Source organism: Rhamphochromis sp. 'chilingali' (genome assembly GCF_963969265.1).
Source record: "Rhamphochromis sp. 'chilingali' genome assembly, chromosome: 7".
Taxonomy (NCBI): domain Eukaryota; kingdom Metazoa; phylum Chordata; class Actinopteri; order Cichliformes; family Cichlidae; genus Rhamphochromis; species Rhamphochromis sp. 'chilingali'.
In genome coordinates, this window is record NC_137934.1 from 16,972,874 (window position 1) to 16,992,131 (window position 19,258).

Consider the following 19,258-nt stretch of genomic DNA (forward strand, 5'->3'; position numbering starts at 1 on the left):
AAATGATCTCAGTTTGAGGCTTTATTTTTTGTGCATTTTAAAATAAGACATTTATCTTAATATGTCTTAAGTAGATTAAGCAGGCTTCTGCTACTTCTGTTAGATTAAGCTCTCTCTTACTCTCAAGATCATGATGTGTTCACCCTATTTGGCATGTGAAAATTCAGTGTATAATAATAATGATTATAGACTTTAGCATACTATAGTTAAAATGTTTTTTTTTTTAATTTTTTTATTGTCTTTCATGTGGATGATTTGAAAGTAGCCACTTTAGTTTGGGAACCCATCACCTCTCCCATCACACAGCATCCCTTTGACCAACATTTAAAAGCTAAAGAGCAGGGAAGTAAAGCACACAGCCTGCTGTTCTGCAGACAAAGACTGTAGCCTTTGCATTGTTGCTGCCAGAGATGGAGTTTCAGAATAGATGAGTGATCATTTTCCTCCCTGCGGAGAAACTTTCCAACCACAACACACATTCCAGTAGACCGTGAAGCTCTGCTCCAGATGTAGCTTCTTTTATTCTTCATGTGGAGAGTGACGGTCAGAGGCCTGGAGGCTGAAGCGGAGCAGGATATGTGCTTTTCTTAAGTAAACACGCCCTGACACTTGGTCCTGTTGTAAACAGGAAGCAGAGAGGATTCTGGAGAGATGTCCTCTAACACTGAAGTTTGTAATGATCTTTTTAATATCATCAGTACACAAACTGATACCTCTGTTTACTGTATGTGCCTTGACTTTTGGTACATTTAAATTTTGGCTCAACATTTAATGATCTTAGAACATTCAGTGTATTTGTAATTAATCTTAATTAGGGTTTAGTATTGTGTAAAAAGTGCTTCTCCCGCAGATAATCGGTCCCAGCTGGGCAGCATTCACTCGACTCTCCAAAACTGTTTGGGGGAGGACACGTGTCTTTGCTCTTCACTTCTTAATTTCTTAACTTATTTAGATTATGTTATAAATGAACTTTAGCCTCAGTGAAGTGTGCACAAAATTGTCTGCAAAATGGTAAATGCACGCCAGATTATATCATTTGTATACAGAGAAATATAAAGTGTTTTTAAAATATGCAAAGAATAGGCCAACAGTGGCTGCTATAAGTGTGTCCTTGTATGTACAAACTTGTGGAGAGTGATGCGTTTCAGAGGGGGACTCTCGAGGCCCCTACAGTGGTGCTACAGAACATTGCATTACTTCTGTGACACTATTTGGGCTGAAGAAATTATGTGTAATGTTGAAATGCAAATACATTGCTCAAGGCATTCAGTCAATGCCCTGGACGCTCATCCTTCAGCACTTTCAGTGCTTTGCCCAGCTGGCCCAAGGTAAGAAACTGGCCAGAAAAATAAACACTATGATGATGTCAGGAGCAGAAACACCCCTTATATGGACTCGCACAGATACCCTTTTCCTTTAGCTGAAATAAAAAGAAGCACAGCAATTTGGAATACTAGAGAGCAAAGTGGGCTCCATCTCTTTCCAAAACAAACTTTGAGATTCCCAACTCCACATTTTAGGAAAGTTTGTGCATAGCAGAGTGGTTAGTCATTGCGCAATCCACTCTGCGTTGACACAGACAGAACTCTGTTTTATGGCATTTTCCATATATCATTGCTCTTAATCTCCTAATTATGCCCCATCGTGGGATACCTCCATAGGTGTCTGTGTGGGAGATGATGAGAGCACCGGTGAGGTGGAGGAGAGTGCTAGCATTAAGCTCTGAGTGAGACTCAAAAGGAACTGGCATTTCCCCCAAGGACAACTGATAAACAGTTTGGCAGGAAAAGCCTTGCAAATGACTGCATTCCTCTTTAACCTTGTAAGGCTATTTTTACCGATGAAGGGTCTGCTGGGCAGCCATCTTTTGTTCACCCTGCGGTGTAAAACAGGAAAGCCTGGTTTGCATTGTCCCCTCTGGGAGTTTGGCCCCCGTTCTGTCTCGTGTCACGATCCGGCCGTCAGTGTTGAGATGTGTTTGTGCAATGCATCTCCGCCGCTCCTGACAGATGAACCCAGTAACTCTGTCGTACTCCATCTCAGTGTGAAGTTTGGGCTGTGCAGATATTTTAAGATAAAAATAAAAAATTAAGATTATCAGAAGTAAAGTTGGTTTTCCGAGACTATTCGAAAGCTCTCTGCTTTGATTATGAAAGCTGCTAGCCTCTGTCAAAGGGATGTTTGCACTCCGTATGTTTATATTGTGTCTTTTATTGTGTTTTCAAGGGACATTCCAGTGGTCAAAAATCCCCCCTGACTTGTCCTCAAGAGGTGAAAGGTCGAGTGCAGACTGTTTTCCTGTTGCCGTACTAGAGTCCATCTGGCATTAGGGTAGTGTTTGAGCTGTAGCTCCTGGGGGATTCCTGGAAGTGAATGTGACCATGTCTGAAGAGGATTAAGAGGAGACCCTGGTTGTGTTGAGCCAGAGGTCAATATTGCTGTTACTGTGGGAATGACCTTGCTTGTCACCACGCATCTGTCAGTGCACTCAAATGCAATAAAATGAGGAAGTTACTGTTGGATTTGTCTGGGGGACTGACTCTAGCAACCCGTTAAGCACTGGAGGGTGGGGTTGGTTTGATTGTACACTTATCTTGAAGAGTAAACAAAGTTTCAGATGAGAATAAAGAATTCATAGAAGCAGATTGTATAAAAAGTAACAAGCTGAGCATATTTTTATACAAAATAATAAAAAGTCAGACAGAATCTGTCCCAAAGCCTTTTTCACAGAGGAATTCTTGACATTATTGTGATAATTAGGTCAGTCATTTTCTGAACTTTTCAGTTTGCACATGCTGCACACAGCTGGAAATGGTTCACTTCAAACTACTGGATTAATGTGAGGGAGCTTCTGTTGTGCAACAAACAGAGGCAGGACAAAAGACGCCCACCTGCTACTAGTGAATGCACCAGGGATGCACCAGTTGTGAAGTTCTGGTCTGATACCTACACCTGTGGCTAACAGTTGATGCTGACACCAATAATTGACTCTCTGCTTATGTTTGTCCCCAATTTTGCTTCAGAAAAAACAAGTAAACCTGTAAATGCCATTTTATTTGCTGACACACAGCAAATAATGTGAGTCGACAAGGCCAACATCAGGAGGCTGTCCTGCGGTGTGTCACTCAGCATTTTGTTTTTGGACAAGTTAAGGCCTGATTTGGCTTTATAGGAGATTTGTTCTCACATGCATCTCTCTTGGGTGAATATTTAGAGTGTGGTGAACACTTGAAGCTGTTGTTTTTGTCTCTCACTGTTAAGATGCTTAGATAAAACAATATATTTATCATCTGTATACAGTAAAAAAAAAAAAAAAAACATACCTTGGCTTAGAGAAGAGGTTTGGCTGCTGACAAGCTGCCTGTTGAAAACACAAATGCACAAATGATTCCTCATTCCTCAACCCTCGTGCGATATACGGTTATGCAACCAACAAGGAAGTTGTTTATATGATGCAAATTTGGTAAAATGGGACCAATGTTAGATCTGTGTGCATGAAGTTTTCTTTAATTTACCAACCTTGACACAGATGGCGCATGTAAACATAGTTTGTGTCCACTTCACTTCCTAATTTCATCTGTCATCACCTTATCACAGAGCCTGGATGAGCTGGATGATGATGATGGCGGAGAGAAGGACAGGAGGGAGGAGGAGGAGCTGGTTCAGGCCAACACGTTTCAGAATGAGTCGATGACAGCTGACCCTGCCACTGGCTACTTACTGGTAAGAAGTGACATGACATAAAAAGGAGTTTTGTTTTTTTATTTTGCAAATCAGCCTCAGCACAGGATGTCCACAGAGTACAGCCAGCATTTTTTCCACTTGTTATGTCTTTGAGCAGAGTATCTTACATATTGTAACATCAGTGCGGCCAAACGGAGACACTCAGAGCTCAGGGAGGCACGGGGAATGCTTAGTTTGTGCAAAAAAGCTGCAAAACACAAAGGTGTCATGGTGTTTCATCATCAATGGAAAAAGAGGTTAAAGGCAAAATGTAACAAACAAAGCAGCTGGTGCAACAGTTCCTCATAAGTCTGGGTTTTTTAGTGGTCTAATTAACTTCTTTTTTTCTTTTTCTTTTCTTTTTTCTTCTTTTTTTTTTTTTTTAAACACTTGAGATGCAAGGTGTAATCAGAAAGTTCTTTTTTTTGGAAATCAGTCCCCTCTTTATTGTGCTCCTGCTGTTTTCTCTGGAAGTCCTGTTCAGACCAGTTGCACTTGGACTTTAGAGAGACAAACATCTTCTGTGTCAAACCAGCCTGACTTTCAGGTCAGGGAGCACTGTAATGAGAACTGGGCCTCCCAGAAAATCAATGAATTTTCAGCAGAAGAGCTCACAGTCCTGCTGTTAACACCCTGCAACACTAGAGGAAGGAAGAACTGGCACAAACAGTTTAGACCACAGTCTTTGCTTAAAACTTGCTCTTCCCAGTAGCTGTGCCTCCCTGACGGTTTGTTTTCCTCTGAAATAAGTTAGAGGCATTGGATTGAAACACCGGAGCAGATCCAGCACACATCACTGAACTTCAAGTGGTTAAAAGTGTACCACCCAGGAAGTGGTACAGCGCTGACCAAGAGGATGACTTACATGGCCAAGTTAAATCTGTGAGATTTTTGGTTAGTATGGCTGGAATCCTTCCTAATCGTGCACCTTTTTACTTTTCCATTTGCGCAAAATTAAATATCTTTGAGTGTCCAGGGAAAAAATAGCAGTGTATAGACTTTATCTTGGCCTGTGAATACTTGTAGAGCGCTATTTTATAGACTAAACAAAAATAAAAGATAACTGATAATGATTAGCTTTTGTCCTGAACGTGAGTGGAAACGCAACAGGATCATCACATCCCGCCACCGCTTAGCGTTAGCACAGTGGAGCTCGGGCCAACAAAGTGAAGGGCCACATTCATCAAATTTCAGAATCTGGTTTGTGTAGAAGGCGTCTGGTTCTTGAGAGTGTGAACCTGACACTGTTGATGTCTACAAACTGAATCTTTTAATCTTGGCAAGTGAATCTGTGTTTATTTAATAGAAGTGAGCTCTTGCAGAGGCCGTCTGGTCTTTGTCTGAGTCCAGCAGGTGTTCTGTACAATGAGGATGTAAATGAACGAGTAAAAACAGAGCCTTAATAAATAATGGCACATTGGTAATTTGACTTCTGTCTTTCACCAGAACAGTAGTTCATATTCCAGTGTATGTAATTTCAAACTCTCTTCTAATGGACATGCATTGATTTTCAATATAACCTCGAGTGCAGAGAGGATATGAAAGCATCCAGCTGTGTACCGACGACTCAGACATCCTGTACGAAAATCATCTGACTGACATGATAATCGGCTTTTGAACGAAATAAAAAATAAATAGGAATATCTAATGGCTCTGCCGCTGTGTGACAGCTCGTGTGGATGTAGCGAGGAGACGCATTCCAGATGGATTGGCTGTTATGCATCAGCAGGCTTATTTTGTTTTGGGCTGGAACTGTCTGAGGCTATTTACGCGAAGCAAAGGCTTGTGCATGAAATATGTACACAAACAACCACACTAACAGGAAGACTGTGACAGCACCTGCTGAGATGTGGCCTCAATAAAAAAAATAATAATAAAAAGGATTCGACTGTTTACATAAAGTGTTCTACATGTAAACAAACAGCAGGGAGTTCAGTAGAATCAGCTCTTTGCCACGCATCCAGTTTTGTAGAGGGGAGGACCCTCGGTTTATAATTTGGAGCAGAATATGCCCGATCATGCGTGGGCTGAATCTAATCTCACCATCTCCGTATTAGCTCTAACTCAGAGCAGATGTGGCTATGCAGGAACTAACCATTAGATGTCTCACTGTCACTCATCTAAAATTGATATTTCTATTCTCATGGGGCTCCGGTGCCAGCTTGTTCAGAAGAAGTCAGACTTGGAGGAAAAACAACAGGAGGGATACAATTCGATCAGCAGATTTATAGCAGAGCTGTCATTTAGACATCTGCAAAGATGGAGCATGTTTAAAAAAAATAAATAAAAATAGTGCCGTTCCCCTTGGGCGCCATTGATCAAATTCTGTGTCAGTTCCATGATGATATACAACATCAGGCCAGGCCTCTTAGCTTGTTTCAAGATATGTGGACAAAAAGCTTTGAAAAGAAGCTCCGTTCACCTTCTGTTCAGAGCTGTTTTGCTGCTAACTGCCTTCCCAGGTCTCAGAGCATTTTCCAACCAAAACAAGCTGTATTTCTTTGCTGCTCGAGATGCTCAGATGTTTCAAATTCAGCAATGCCTCTGTTTATAAAAGGGACCCATGATGCATTTAAATTAGTCTGAGATGTATTCACTGTGTGTGCATTAGAGCTCAGACCCACACGGTTCTTCTCCTGCACATGTATCTGATAAGTATGATAATCAGAGAGACCCAGTGCAGGCAAGTGCTCCTTGTTATCAGGGCTTACCTCCCTCTGGTATGCAGGTCCTACAAGGAAACCTGTTCTAGTGATCTAGCAGCCCAGAACCACGTGGAACATTCCTCTGGATCCTCTGCTTTTATTAAGGAGCCAGGTTCACGGCAGACAAGTTCAGCTCTCTCTCACTTTCTCTCTCTCTCTTTTACCTGGAGAAAGCATATCCCCGGCAATCTCCATCCAGCACTCTTTAAGGACCACATTTGCATTTTTCATTATCACCTTTCAACACCAAGAAGCAGTGCTGATGCAGAGCATCATGTCTGAGCAGCAGGGAAGTGTTCACAACCCGTCACATGGCGTTTCCAGCAGGAGCTGTGTTGGCAGCAAAGTGCAATTCACTGTAGAGCCTAAAATAGTATTTGATAACATTCACACCTTTGTTTGTTCAAGATTATGGCTATATGGGCCAACCACCAGTGCTTATCTCTGACAGGCAAGCTCCCAGCAACAACTATGGGGGAGTTAAATTTGAAAGATCCTTAAATTTAACTTCTAATTCAGGCACTTTAGGGGGTAAGAAAAGGTCTTTTAGGAATCTGAAAGGGAGGACAAGAGGTTAACATGACTTTCTGCTACTGTTTACAGCGCTGCTTATAGGTTAGCCTTGTTTTCATCTCCAGCCTTCAATTTATGTTCCAGGTTGGCATTTTGACATCTATTTCTTCAGCTGGCATCAAAGACCCAGACAGCCAGGTGTGGTTAGCATCTTAATAAAATGTGTGAGAGGACTGCAAAACAGCTTGAGTATAACAATAGAGCGGTAAGATAAAAAATGTTAGCTTGTAATTGCAGCCAGAACCTGCAAATATCTCAACACATTGAGTACTTGCTGCTGTTTACTCAGGATCCCTTAAAATGCCAATCATGCATCTTATTTGAGCATCTCTCTCCCTCTCTCTCTCTGTCAGATTTATTGAATGCCCCAAGTAAAATTGTGATTTTTATCAGCTTTGTGCAGAGAAACCGACTGAGCCCTGCGCTGTTTGGCGACTGGCTGGAATGCCAGAGATCAGCTTTTCATGGGCAGAGATGCTGATCCTTGAGAAATGTTCTCATTTTCTTTTTTCTTTTTTCTTTTGAATTTAATGAGCTGCCAAAACATAAATCTGTGACCACAGCAGCTCATAAATGTCCAAACCAAGACTTTTGAATGCGTTTCATCACAAATTCCAACTGGTGTTGAGTGTTGTGGAGAAGGAGCAGGTTATAAAAGCACAGAAATAAGTAGAGTGCTCGATTCTAGTGATAAAATGCTCATTTCTACTGTAGATGTTTGTCTCGGTGTATTCTTGGTAAGCGTTGCGATGTGGGTTGTAGGAGCTGACGCTGGTGCTTGAACATTCTAAATAAAGTTACACAGGCTTGTGTTGTGCGCAGTGAAGTAGTTGTACATTTACACTGTCTTGCAGACTCGTATCCCAAGCAGGTGGTTCACAATGCTCGGTGTGGTTGCGGTAAAGTCAAAGACAAATACTGCATCAGTGCAGAAATACTATACATGATTAAAGTTTAATTTTAAAAGCAACCCTTTATTCCAACATCACAGAGTAAAACTTACCAACAGTATTAAAGGTCCTGGAGTCGTGTTATTGTAATGTACTGTTATTTTAATCTGATCATCTCCCGCACTGCTGTGATTACTCATTAAATATTCATATTCTTGCAGATAATTAATGGTGACATTTAAATTGAATATGTTTACCAAACTTGTTGATCATCCACCAAAAAGACGGAAGATATTTATTTATTTTCTACTATAGCAGGCATAAAGAAGAATATTGGTAGAAATAAATAACTTGTTCCCTCTGTGTTACTGACTAAAGCTGTCTGGAGTACTTAGACTGTGGTGCAGGATCGCGAAGCAGTGCAAGGTTCTGACAAAAGAGCAAATGATTTAAAAAAAAAAAAAAAAAAAAAAAAAAGCAACAAGCAAAACAGTTTAATATATTTATAACCTATAGCTCTCTGCAAAAAATGAAATTCAAACCTCATATTCATACTGATAAGGCTTGCAGGGTCTCACTAAAAGTGTCGTCATTCCTGGGTTCATCTTCTTGTACACGCCTAAACTTGTGAATGGGATAACTTGAGAAGGAGGCCACGTAGGAGCCTTAAATTGATACCATAGACGTATCTACTAAAAAACATTTGGACGAGTTCGACTCTCACTGACCTTAACCTTGAGGTCAGAGGTCACATTTCCTGAAGTTTTGTGAGTGCGATAACAAGGTGACGTAGGATTTTGAAACCGATGCCATAGGTGTGTCTGAGGAGTCTGAGCGATACCATTGGCAGCTGCCACAATTTCTTTTATTTTTTCTTTACTCGGGCCATTCAATAAGGTGTCGCTTTGGCATGCTTTGCATTAATCACTACAAAGTTACAGAGGGTGTCACCTGCATCGAGTTTTGAAAAGCCACACCTGAGACTGCATTACCCTGTGTGTTTGCTGCTCTTCAACAAACTGCAGGAGTGATGTCACATGGTCTCGCTTTTTCTCTAACCCAGATGTGCCCTGGTACAGTGTAGAGTTTATTTGTACGCCAGCGGACCTGATGTATGAAACTCGTGCCGCATCGCCGGATCGGATGAGCTGAATTTCTAGGAAAATGGAAAAGAAAATGTTCTTTACTAAAATCAACATTCGTTGGACACCATCAAACTGTTTCTAGGAGGGTTGCATATTGTGGACATCTAGAGTTTGGAAGTCAGAGTGTAAACTCACATTTACGTGTGTGTGTGTGTGTGTGTGTGTGTGTGTGTGTGTGTGTGTGTGTGTGTGTGTGTGTGTGTGTGTGTGTGTGTGCTTGGCTGACAGAAAAATAAATGGTTTTTCCAGAGTTGAAGTAAAGAATAATGGCGATTATAGCTCCATAAACAGCGATGGATAATTTGTCTTCTGACCATATTCAGATCAAACAGAAGTATAAAAAATGAAGTTAAACTAAACTTTCTATAACACTGTTTTCTGAGGCTTGTGTATTATAGTTAGAAGGTACAGCAGTAGAATAGCATCTGTCTGCCTTAGAGTCAACTATTAATGAAGAAGGAAGAAGATCAAACAGCTACTGTAGACTTGGCCTTTTAGGAGCAGCTGTGGCTGCTGTTGGCTTACACACAATCCTACAAAAAGACAACCTCCTATTTTAATTTGCTCTTAATTCCAGGTGCCACTTCAACCAGACCTCATGCTAAGATGTGCTTTTATTTAGTTAAAGGCCGATTGTTGCTACATTTTGCCCTCTTACTCTTTTCTATCTTTGTAAATCGATCCAGGGAAGAGATAAGTTGAGGGATTTCATCCACAGGTAATGGATGATTTGTCAGTGAGGCACAGAGGCTGCTGTATGCTGAGAGTCAGACAAAAGCCGAGCTCTGACTGATAGATTGCAGCAAAGCCAAGGCTCCTCAATCAAATACGGGACCCTTCACTGCACAGGACCTTAGGAAAGAGGAGATGTGTATTCATCTCACACACACTTCATTTTTTCCAGGGAATCGCTTCTTTACCAAAAGCGTTTTTTATGGGGAGCATCACTGCTGCAAAGATCTAAACAACCTTTAGATCACACAATAATTGAAGCAATAAGATAAATATACGACTACATGTTCCAAAAATGAGATTGCCTTCCACCTCTTGGGGCTATGGGGCTCCTCCTGAACTATTAAATGCAACAAAGCCTATCTATATATCAGCTCTGCAGTTGCAATTCACAAAGGTTCACAGACAACCTAAAGGCTTTCTATAAATGCCGCCCCTGATAAATTTCTCTCATCCTGTAGATGCCTTTTTTTCTTTTGGTGAACCAATACAACCCAAAGGCAGATGAACAAAGCATAATGATGACACCAAAATCACCCAGATGTCTTGCCGTTTCTCTCTGAAATCATTATTACTGTAGAAAAGTCAACTTCTTTTCTTAAAGCAACTCTTGAGTTATAGTTTTTGGACTAGCAGCATTTATCTTTCCTTTGTTTGTTTGTTTCAGGAGACTCCAAGATCTGGAAGCGGCCGCTACAAGAGGTGAGGCTCATATTTTCTAACCCCGACTGAGAGTGGAGTTTATCTGCCATAACATCACTAGTGATATGTCAAGGGAAGCACCAAAGGCCAGGATGAGAAAGAGCAGTTTGAGTAATTAATTACGAGAGCAGATTTCCTCCGAAATAGTCCGAGGGCCTTTTTCCTCATGTGTCACTGTTGTTGTTGTTTGTTTGTTTTTCCTGCTCTTCAGTGCTGCTACTGTCTTGCTATTATGGTTCAAGAAAGATGATGCGTTTGAACTCTGGTTGACAGGACACCATCTGGACCCTGGACACTTTGTCCGGGCCATCACTTCCCTGCTGTGGCTGGCAGGGAGTGCTCAGAGTAAATGATTTGCTTTGAAAGGTTTTGGTTCTAAAATGAGAGGTGCTGTTTGGTCAAGTTTGCTTTGGCATTTGATAAATGGCTTTCAACCTTTCCTTCTCAAACAGCCTAAAAAAACTCTTTCAGTTTCAGTTTGGACTGAAACCTCCTGGGAATAGCTCTACTTTGAGTTTTCATTCATCTTACTGGTTTTTGATGTTCTTTCTAAACAGGTCATCAAAATTAGTATTCTTTTAAGGGAGGGGCTCTTGAAACGATGCATTTTCCCTTCATTTTCCATGATAATGAAGTACATCACAGAAAATTGTATCATTTAGAGTTGACGTCCCTCAGCGTGAGTCCGCCATGCATTTATTTTTCATTATTTGCAACTAAAGTGAGCGGTTGTGGCCAACCCTGACAGTCAGGTTCACCAGCTGACATTCAATCTGGCCATGTAATTATGGCTGCTGCTCTCATCAGCTGGGTTAGCCTCACTTGGACACTCAGCTGTTCCGCTACGGATAACCCACCAGGTGGGCTGGGCAACACAAGATGGCTGAATGAACAATTTAAAAACACATGTGGCGCTCTGATTTACTTCCCTCTCAGACCATTTGGTTTTTTCTTTTTAAAAACTCATAGTAACATGACACTAAATTTAAATCTGATTTGCAATCCAATTAGCTGCATCTCATTTATCATATTAATTTGCCTACTAAGATAAACAATATAACAAAAAATGCACGTCAGAGCATTCTAACCTACCATGCATCTACATTTTAAATGTAATGATTTTACCTTTTACTGTCTAAAATCCAAAAACTAGCATTATCTTTCCTCGTCAGTGTTTTTGGAGCTTCCAGATGCTTCTTCCGAATTTGAATCAGAGCCCTTTTGCAGCTGACACACATCTATGAAAATAATGTGAGAAACAGCCACCAGGTCAAGGCTGTGTTTGCTAAAATTAACTTGTGGAGTGACACAAATGCCTCCCTCTGGTATGCACCCACCTGCTGAGAAGTCGGAGAGAAACACAGAGCAGTCTGAATGCACCAGGGGTTTTATTTTATTTGGGTGCAACTAAAAGAAAAATGGAAATGTGTTTACATTTAAGCATAAAAGAGAAAAACTAAGTAACTTTTTTTGAGTTGCAAAACTAAAACACTATCAGTCACTAAGAGTTTTCAGTGGAAAAATCTCCACAGAAGACGATGATTCAGGTCAGTTGGGACCATGCTTTTGACTTGTGTTTCATAAACTGACAAAAATCCTGTCTGGCAGGGCAGGTCTGCTCCAGGTGCTGTGTGTTATGAATGAAGGGCAGTACTCTGGTGGTGACAAATCTTCACTGTCTAAAGTGCTGTCTTTCCAAAGGGGGGAAAAGAATGAAACTACATAAGCAGGGGACCTGAAAGATTGAAGATTTAGAAACCAAAGCACAACCAAGCTGCCTCTGCCTGTAAACCCAGCAGCCACTGAGATGACTGAGGAGTGACTGCATCTGTAAACTAGCAGCTCAAAGCAGCTCTGCATGGAAGCTGGCTTTATACTGTCTTGCTTTAAAGCAGGGGTGCCCAATCCCAGTCCTCGAGAGCTACTATCCTGCAGCTTTTAGATGCATCCCTACTCCAACACAGCTGAATCAAATGAATGGCTTGTTATCAGGCCTTTGCCAAACATGATGGCATGCTGAAGAGGTAATCAAACCATTTGATTCAGCTGTGTTGGAGTAGGGATGCATCTAAAAGCTGCAGGATAGTAGCTCTCGAGGACTGGGATTGGGCAGCCCTGCTTTAAAGTAATGAGAGCATTAAACAGACGACTGAATCCAGTGTGCTGTTGCCTCCAGTGAAGTTTTGACTCATTCCACACATTGACACTTTTGTTTGTGGGGAGATGTTATTATACCTGTGACTGTTGCTGTTATTGGTGCTCTTGTCTGTGCTTTCTCCTTCCCACCTGCTGAGGCTCACAAGAATGTGCGATTGGCTTAGCCTCTCTCTCTAACTCCCCCAGACCTCAGCCTGTGGGGTGCTAAAGTGCCACGGTGTGATATTTAGTGAAGAGGCTTTGGATGTTTAGGCTTGGATTCAACACCCACTGTGCATCTTGGGGAGTCCGTGTATTTGCGATGATTGTGTGTGACTCTCGTGGATCTTTTTTCCGGGACATCATAGCAAAGGCACGAATTGCACAATATCCGCGCCTGTGTGCTCGTGTGCACTCACGCTGATAAAGTTGCCTTGAAGAGCCACAATGAGAGAGACAAATGAAGTCACCTTTATCTTGCAGACGAGCGTCAGCAAGAGCATTTCAAGGACTCCTCTTGATCAAAAGCGCTGGCCGCTGCAATGTTGGCTCTGGGAGAATGAAGGAAAATAAGATGCTTGTTCTGTAAATGTCAAGGTACACAAAAATACTGCCTGTGCGTGTGTATGAGAAATGGCACTGCTGCTTCAATAGAGGAAAGAAGAATTTATATGTATGAGCAGGATTTTAAGCCATTTATGTCATGAGACCTGTTTTTGTTGTACCTTTATTCAGTTCCAGTTCATGCCAAAATAATCTTTGATCTATCTAGAGGAAGTAAAACCCTCAAGGACTTCTTTGTGAACTGGGAGAGGATTATGTAGGGTAGACTTTGGTTTATTTGGTCCATATCTCTTTTGCTTACACCGTGGCTACTTTGGAGATCTCCCGAGGAAATCAGTTCAACTGCTCCCTGGACTTCACTTCACACCAGTCTGCAAAATGCAGCCTGGTAGCAATGGAGGCAGGTCAGCAGTTGCCCTTGCAAGAAAGGCTTTGCAGTCAGAAACATCTGCTACCCTTGTAGCAGATGTTGTGTCACCCTCTTTTTATTTTTTTTCATTTAGATGGAACTATATCAACTCCCGGCCCCAGCACAAGAACTATTTAAAGAAAATGCTAAAAAGCCTCATATCCTGAGAAATCTCCCAATATCATCCAGCAATATCATGTTGCTGGATGCACTGGTACCTATGAAACAATTGGACCAAACATAGTGGAATTATTCTGATATGTTTAGACTCAAAAACAAGAACATTGTAGGAAAAGTTGGGAGGACATCCTTATGCAGAAAACTCAAGACTGCTGTTTTTAGACCTGCCAGCCAGTGAGCGCTGAGACTACAGCCTTATTACTTTCAGATATGTACTAAACATGCCAAAAGGAAAAACAAAAACAAGAAAGCCGATCTTGTCTGGTTACTATTACCTTTTTTTTTTTTTTTTTAAATATTGGCATTCCATGAAACTGAGCACTGGAGAAAAATAAACAAATTTAACAGTTTATACTCAGTTTCCACTGCTGCTTCTACGATTTCAGAGTTAAAAGTACTTGTTAAAGTTGTCTAATCATGCGGACTTCATATCTGGCGGGTCTTAAAGAGTACAGATGGTACAAAGGAGGTATTGGTCCTGTGTCTTGCCAGCAGCTTTCCTGTCTGTTTCAGCTGTAGAAATCTGCCAACCAGCCCCTTCAGACAACACACTGAATCCTACAATCTAAGTTTTTTTATTTCCAGGGAGATTATATAAACCTGTCATAGTCTCTTGCTACTGGGGAGTGGGAGTAGTTGTAGTTATGAGGTATAGAGCCAGCATTTCATTCCCAGTTTCCACTTCAATAATTATTGGATTAAGGTCAGTAAGGAAATTGACTGCACATGAATATTCTATTCCCAGCCGCCCCAGACTCTGTCTCTAAGCACTGAAAAAATGAAAACGAGATAAGTTTAATGTTCTGTTTGAGCTGCATACAAAACTTCAACCCCCCACCCCCCCACCAGCTTAACAGCAGGGACGCACAACTTGCCACTGCCATTCCTGAGCCTATTTGAAGTTGTAATATATAAATTGTTTCTTAATCAGAATCCTTTTTATACCAAAGTTGCACATCCTTGATGGCCTTCTCCATTAAAGGAATAAAAAGGGAGAGGGGCTTTAATAGTGCATGCCTAATTGAAAGAGCAAACACGCAGAAGGTATTCCCCACCTGCTCTTTTGATGATGGCTGTGTCATCCCTATTGAAGTTTTACAATGTGGGTATGATTCATACCTTCAAACGGCCTCAGTGTGAATACACTACTGGACACTTTGAAAAGTAGAAATCAAGCACAAATGGTACTCTTTTTCTAACTTTCCTTTTCTTTTGAAGTGTGGCCATGTATAATGTGAAGTATAAAATATTTCGATGCATTCACAGGGCTCTAGAGTGCGACCAATTTGGTCGCAAATGCGACCAAATTTTTCAGTGGTGCGACTAAAAATAAATATTTGGTCGCACAGGTGCGACCAACTGTTCCGGTAACAAAAAAAAAATCTCTGTAACTCTCCGTGTGGTCAACAACAGACACACATTATGCCCCTATCGTGGACTAAACCAATCAGAGATAGTCAGGGGCGGGACCTCTCTGATTGGCCGTGGTCCAGTTGAAAGTGCAGGTGGAAGAGAGAGGTGAGTAGCTTGAATAAAGCGATATCAATTCATTAACGGATTCCACACAAAGACCTAAACACAGAGCGGACCCAACACATCAGAATCAGCTTCGTCTTTCTCGGCTTTCTCACCCGACGGCCTGAACACGGACACGCTGTCGGAGCTTAGCGATTCTTCGGGTCCGCGCTGTGTTTACGTCTTTTTGCGCTGATTCTGAGCTGCAGGTTTTGCCTCTCTCCAACCAAAATTCACCGAGCCTGCAGCAAAAGAAGCAGCAAACTGCGCTTCACATTTGATCAATGTCGTCATGAATTCCCTCTGACTTTTGCTGTTTTGCTTCCACCACGATAAAAATCACACTTCCTGCACAGCTCTCTGTGTACTTCAGGAACAGTTTCCCGTCTCAAATCTGTTTTCTGCATTATTCATTCGCTTATTACCCACCAGTCTAGCGTTGTTTACAGCGCTTTTTCTTTTTTCACTTAAATGACCTCGGACAAGAAAGCCTAATTTCTGCTGTTCAATACTGAAGAAATTTAAATTTCTTAAAATTATGCAAAATTGCAGAATATTTTTAAGGTTATCTGCTATAAAAAGCCAGACCAGGAAAATCTCCTTCATGTTTTCCTGTGTTTTATTCTCAGTTACTTTCACACAAAGGCATCTGTTGTGATTTTCACAATTCTGATGAAGTCTCATGTGTATCAGTACTGATAAATGATCAGAATTATAATATTTCTGACTGTCTGAGGCTAAATTGAATCAAATCAGGACTTTGAGAACCGGAATTGAATGGATTATAGAAATCAGTGATGATACTCAGCCCTAGTGAGCAGCCTAGGCCTGAGAGAAGTGGATGTAGCTGTGGGTAATAAGAAAAGATGAAAAGAACTATTGATAACTTTTTTGTTAAGTTAAGGCCTGATCTGTCTGAAATTCATAGCCAGTGCTCTGACACGGTGCCATCAATATTTGAATGCTGAAAAAGCACAGTGTATCCAGAAAACACATTATATGCTGCAGTAAATGCACTGCCCAAGTGTCCCCTCTCCCCACGGCCTTTCAGCAGCAGACAGCAGCAAACAGGTTGTCAGAGGAGGCCAAGATGATGATTAAGTTTTTAACATTTTCTACAATATTGACAAAGCACTTTAAGCACAAGTTTGTTAGTTAATAATTTAGAAATTAATATTGTCTGTATGGACTTCCCCCCCCCAAAGAAAGTGCACATGTAAAACTGCGGTGTTAAGCGATGCGGTTGAAAAATTTGAGTGCGCCTAACTTTTGTGCCGGTACGCCTAAATTTTTAAAGTTAGGCGTACCGGTGCGCCCATGTCAAAAAGTTAGTCTAGAGCCCTGATTCAACTTACAGGCTCAGCAATATTGTGTTTGTTACTAACAGCTTTCCACAAATGGGGTTGGAGGAGGACACCGGCGGTAACAGCCGACAGCGACACAACCGCCACGGCCGAGATGGAGGAGCTTCAGCACCTGGAAGTCTGGAGAAAAGGATAGAAGACCTGGAGAGGGTAAATAGACTGACCTTTTAACAAGTCATATTACTAGTCGAACCTCGTCCACATAAACATAACCCAAATAATATTATCATTTAATTAAATGCTGCATTTCTTGATTTATTGGAGTTGACTTTAGAAAAAAAAAGTTAACATTTGCTTTAAAACTTAGATGTTTTTATTTCTTAAAGACACAAAAGTGAGTAAATGTAAGCGTCTGCTCTGATTCAGATGAGTCAGAATACATGTGTTGGCAGATTTTATAGCTTCCCTGCAGTGATAAGGTCAACACCTGTTGTTCTTGGCAGTCCTTACCTATCAAATGAGCTTAATATTTACTGACAATCTGCTGATTTTTTTTGCTGTGGATTACTAGAGTTGATCTAATTCTTGAGTATTTAAAAAAACATTTTTTTAAATTAGTTTTAGTTAGTTTTTTCAGTCCTTCAATTTATTTCTTCTTATTGTAGATGGGGGGGGGGAGGAGTAAACTTGCTTGTGGTCATGGTTGGTTGCCAGGTGGTTATTGACCAATCTTTAGGCTTACATGGCTAGGGCTTTACCAGATGGTTGCCAAGTAGTTTCAAAGCCTGAAGATGGCATATCTGCCACAAGGCTAGGAAGCCTAAGTGCGATGTCCGAATTATATTTGGAAATGCAGCTGTTTAAAGCTTGATTGGTCTAACACAAAAGTTGATGCACAGGTTAGATGCATTACAACAGGACTTGTAATTGTTTGTTTAAAAAAAAAAGAAAAGATCAAAGATCAGCGATTGAGAGTAAAGCTGAGCTTCTAGACTTTTCTGGGTGTTACTAAAACTACGTTCATCCCCACAGAACACCATGGAGATCTAAAATTGCTGAGGTAATATCAGTTATTGACATCTATCAAAATTCTATAGCGTCTCAGTGAACCGTGAGTCAAGGCTGTATCTTTTGGCCAACTTGAAAGCCTCTATCAGTAGCACTTTGTTAAGATGAAATTCCACTTTGAGTCCTTTGTGCAGCTGCCCAGGTTCTACATTTTCTGGCTGGAAACTGTGGCTCTGCACTTACAGAAATTCTCCTCAGTGTTGTTGAATAGATGACCTTTCTCAGTACAGATATGTCTTTTCTTCCTGCACAGCTCCCATCAGCCACTCAGCCTCTCTCTGCTCCCACTGTAGAAACTCAACTTGGAATCAAATGTCACTTGGGTGGCCTTATGAAAAGTCATACCTTCTGTGACTTCAGCATGAAGTGGTTTTGTCAAATGTCCAGAAATCATATTTCACACATATTTTTGTCATTGTTGTTTATCTCACTTTTCATTCCAGATGCAGGTCTGCTCATATAAGACAGCTGCACCTAAATCTCAGACTTCACTGAGACTTCAAGCTCTCAGTGGGTAGCTGCGGGTGAACTGTGGGGCTGTGGGGGCAGGGCACGCAGACACTTACCCCACAAAGGGCCTACAGCTGTTTTGCCCTTTAGGGCCCAAAATGAGTATTCAGTGAACCATTCCACAGTGGGTTTACTCACAGAAATCCCATGCGGGCACTATTTAGGCTTGTTATAATAATAATAATGATAATAATAATAATAATGGATACTTTATTGATCCCCATGGGGAAATTACTTGTTTTTCTCTGCATTTGACCCATTCACTCTGTGAAGCAGTGGGCAGCCCACTAAGCAGGCGCCCGGGGAGCAGTGTGTAGGGACGGTACCTTGCTCAGGGGTACCTCAGGGTAGCCGTTAAGTGGATTCGAACCGCCGACCTTCCGATCATGGGGCGACCACTTTACCTACTGAGCTATCCCTGCCCCTATTATTGTGGAACCCATAGCAATTTTGCCTTTTTGGCTCAGTGTGGGTACCCACTGTAGGTAGCCCACTGAAAACCCATGTGGGGCCCATTTGGGGTCACCATAAAAATTTTCTTTGGGCAACTAGTGTGTGTACCTGCTGTGGTAGCTTTTTGGTCTAAGTAGCTCTTTTTTGTTTTGTTTTTGTTGATCTTTGAAGAACATTCTGGTCAACGCTTCCTACCAGTTGGTGGCAGTAATGTACCATGGGGCACATGTGGGCCCTGGATGGGGCACCACTAGGGCAGCCAAAGCCTAGAGTGTTGATATACAGTGGGCCTAAAGTAGGGGCCTCCTTTTACGGCCCCTCTCTGCTTAGTCTGGACAGCCCACAGTCAGCTCACACTATGGACTGCCCCACAGTCCGGGGCCCAGATGTGCCACATTTTACTCTGGTGCAAGGCCCACTGTAGGCCATGTGGGTCTGCCCACAGTGGCTGCAAACAGGCCCTAAAGGGGTTGGTCATTAGATCGCAGGTCCTTGCTTAAAAATAAGAGATGTTTGTTAAAGACTGTATATATCTTTTCACAGAAAAGTTAGAACTTTGATGATTAAGGACAACCAATCTCACTGACGTCTTTCAGAGCATTTTAGGATTATTTATATATGCTGTCCTAGAAAATAGAAAAAACATTGT

The 19,258-nt window shown here is 41.5% G+C and overlaps 1 protein-coding gene across 3 annotated transcripts in view; it reads left to right on the forward strand.

The window, feature by feature from the left end:
* The window catches only part of pawr (PRKC, apoptosis, WT1, regulator), a 69,720-nt gene that overhangs the window by 42,160 nt on the left and 8,302 nt on the right, over window positions 1–19,258 (forward strand). For all 3 annotated transcript variants that reach the window (XM_080887811.1, XM_080887809.1, XM_080887810.1), the window contains exons 3-5: window positions 3,598–3,723; window positions 10,436–10,470; window positions 16,662–16,788. In XM_080887811.1, coding sequence (XP_080743937.1) covers window positions 3,598–3,723; window positions 10,436–10,470; window positions 16,662–16,788 — 288 coding nt within the window. The remainder of the gene's footprint in view (window positions 1–3,597; window positions 3,724–10,435; window positions 10,471–16,661; window positions 16,789–19,258) is intronic.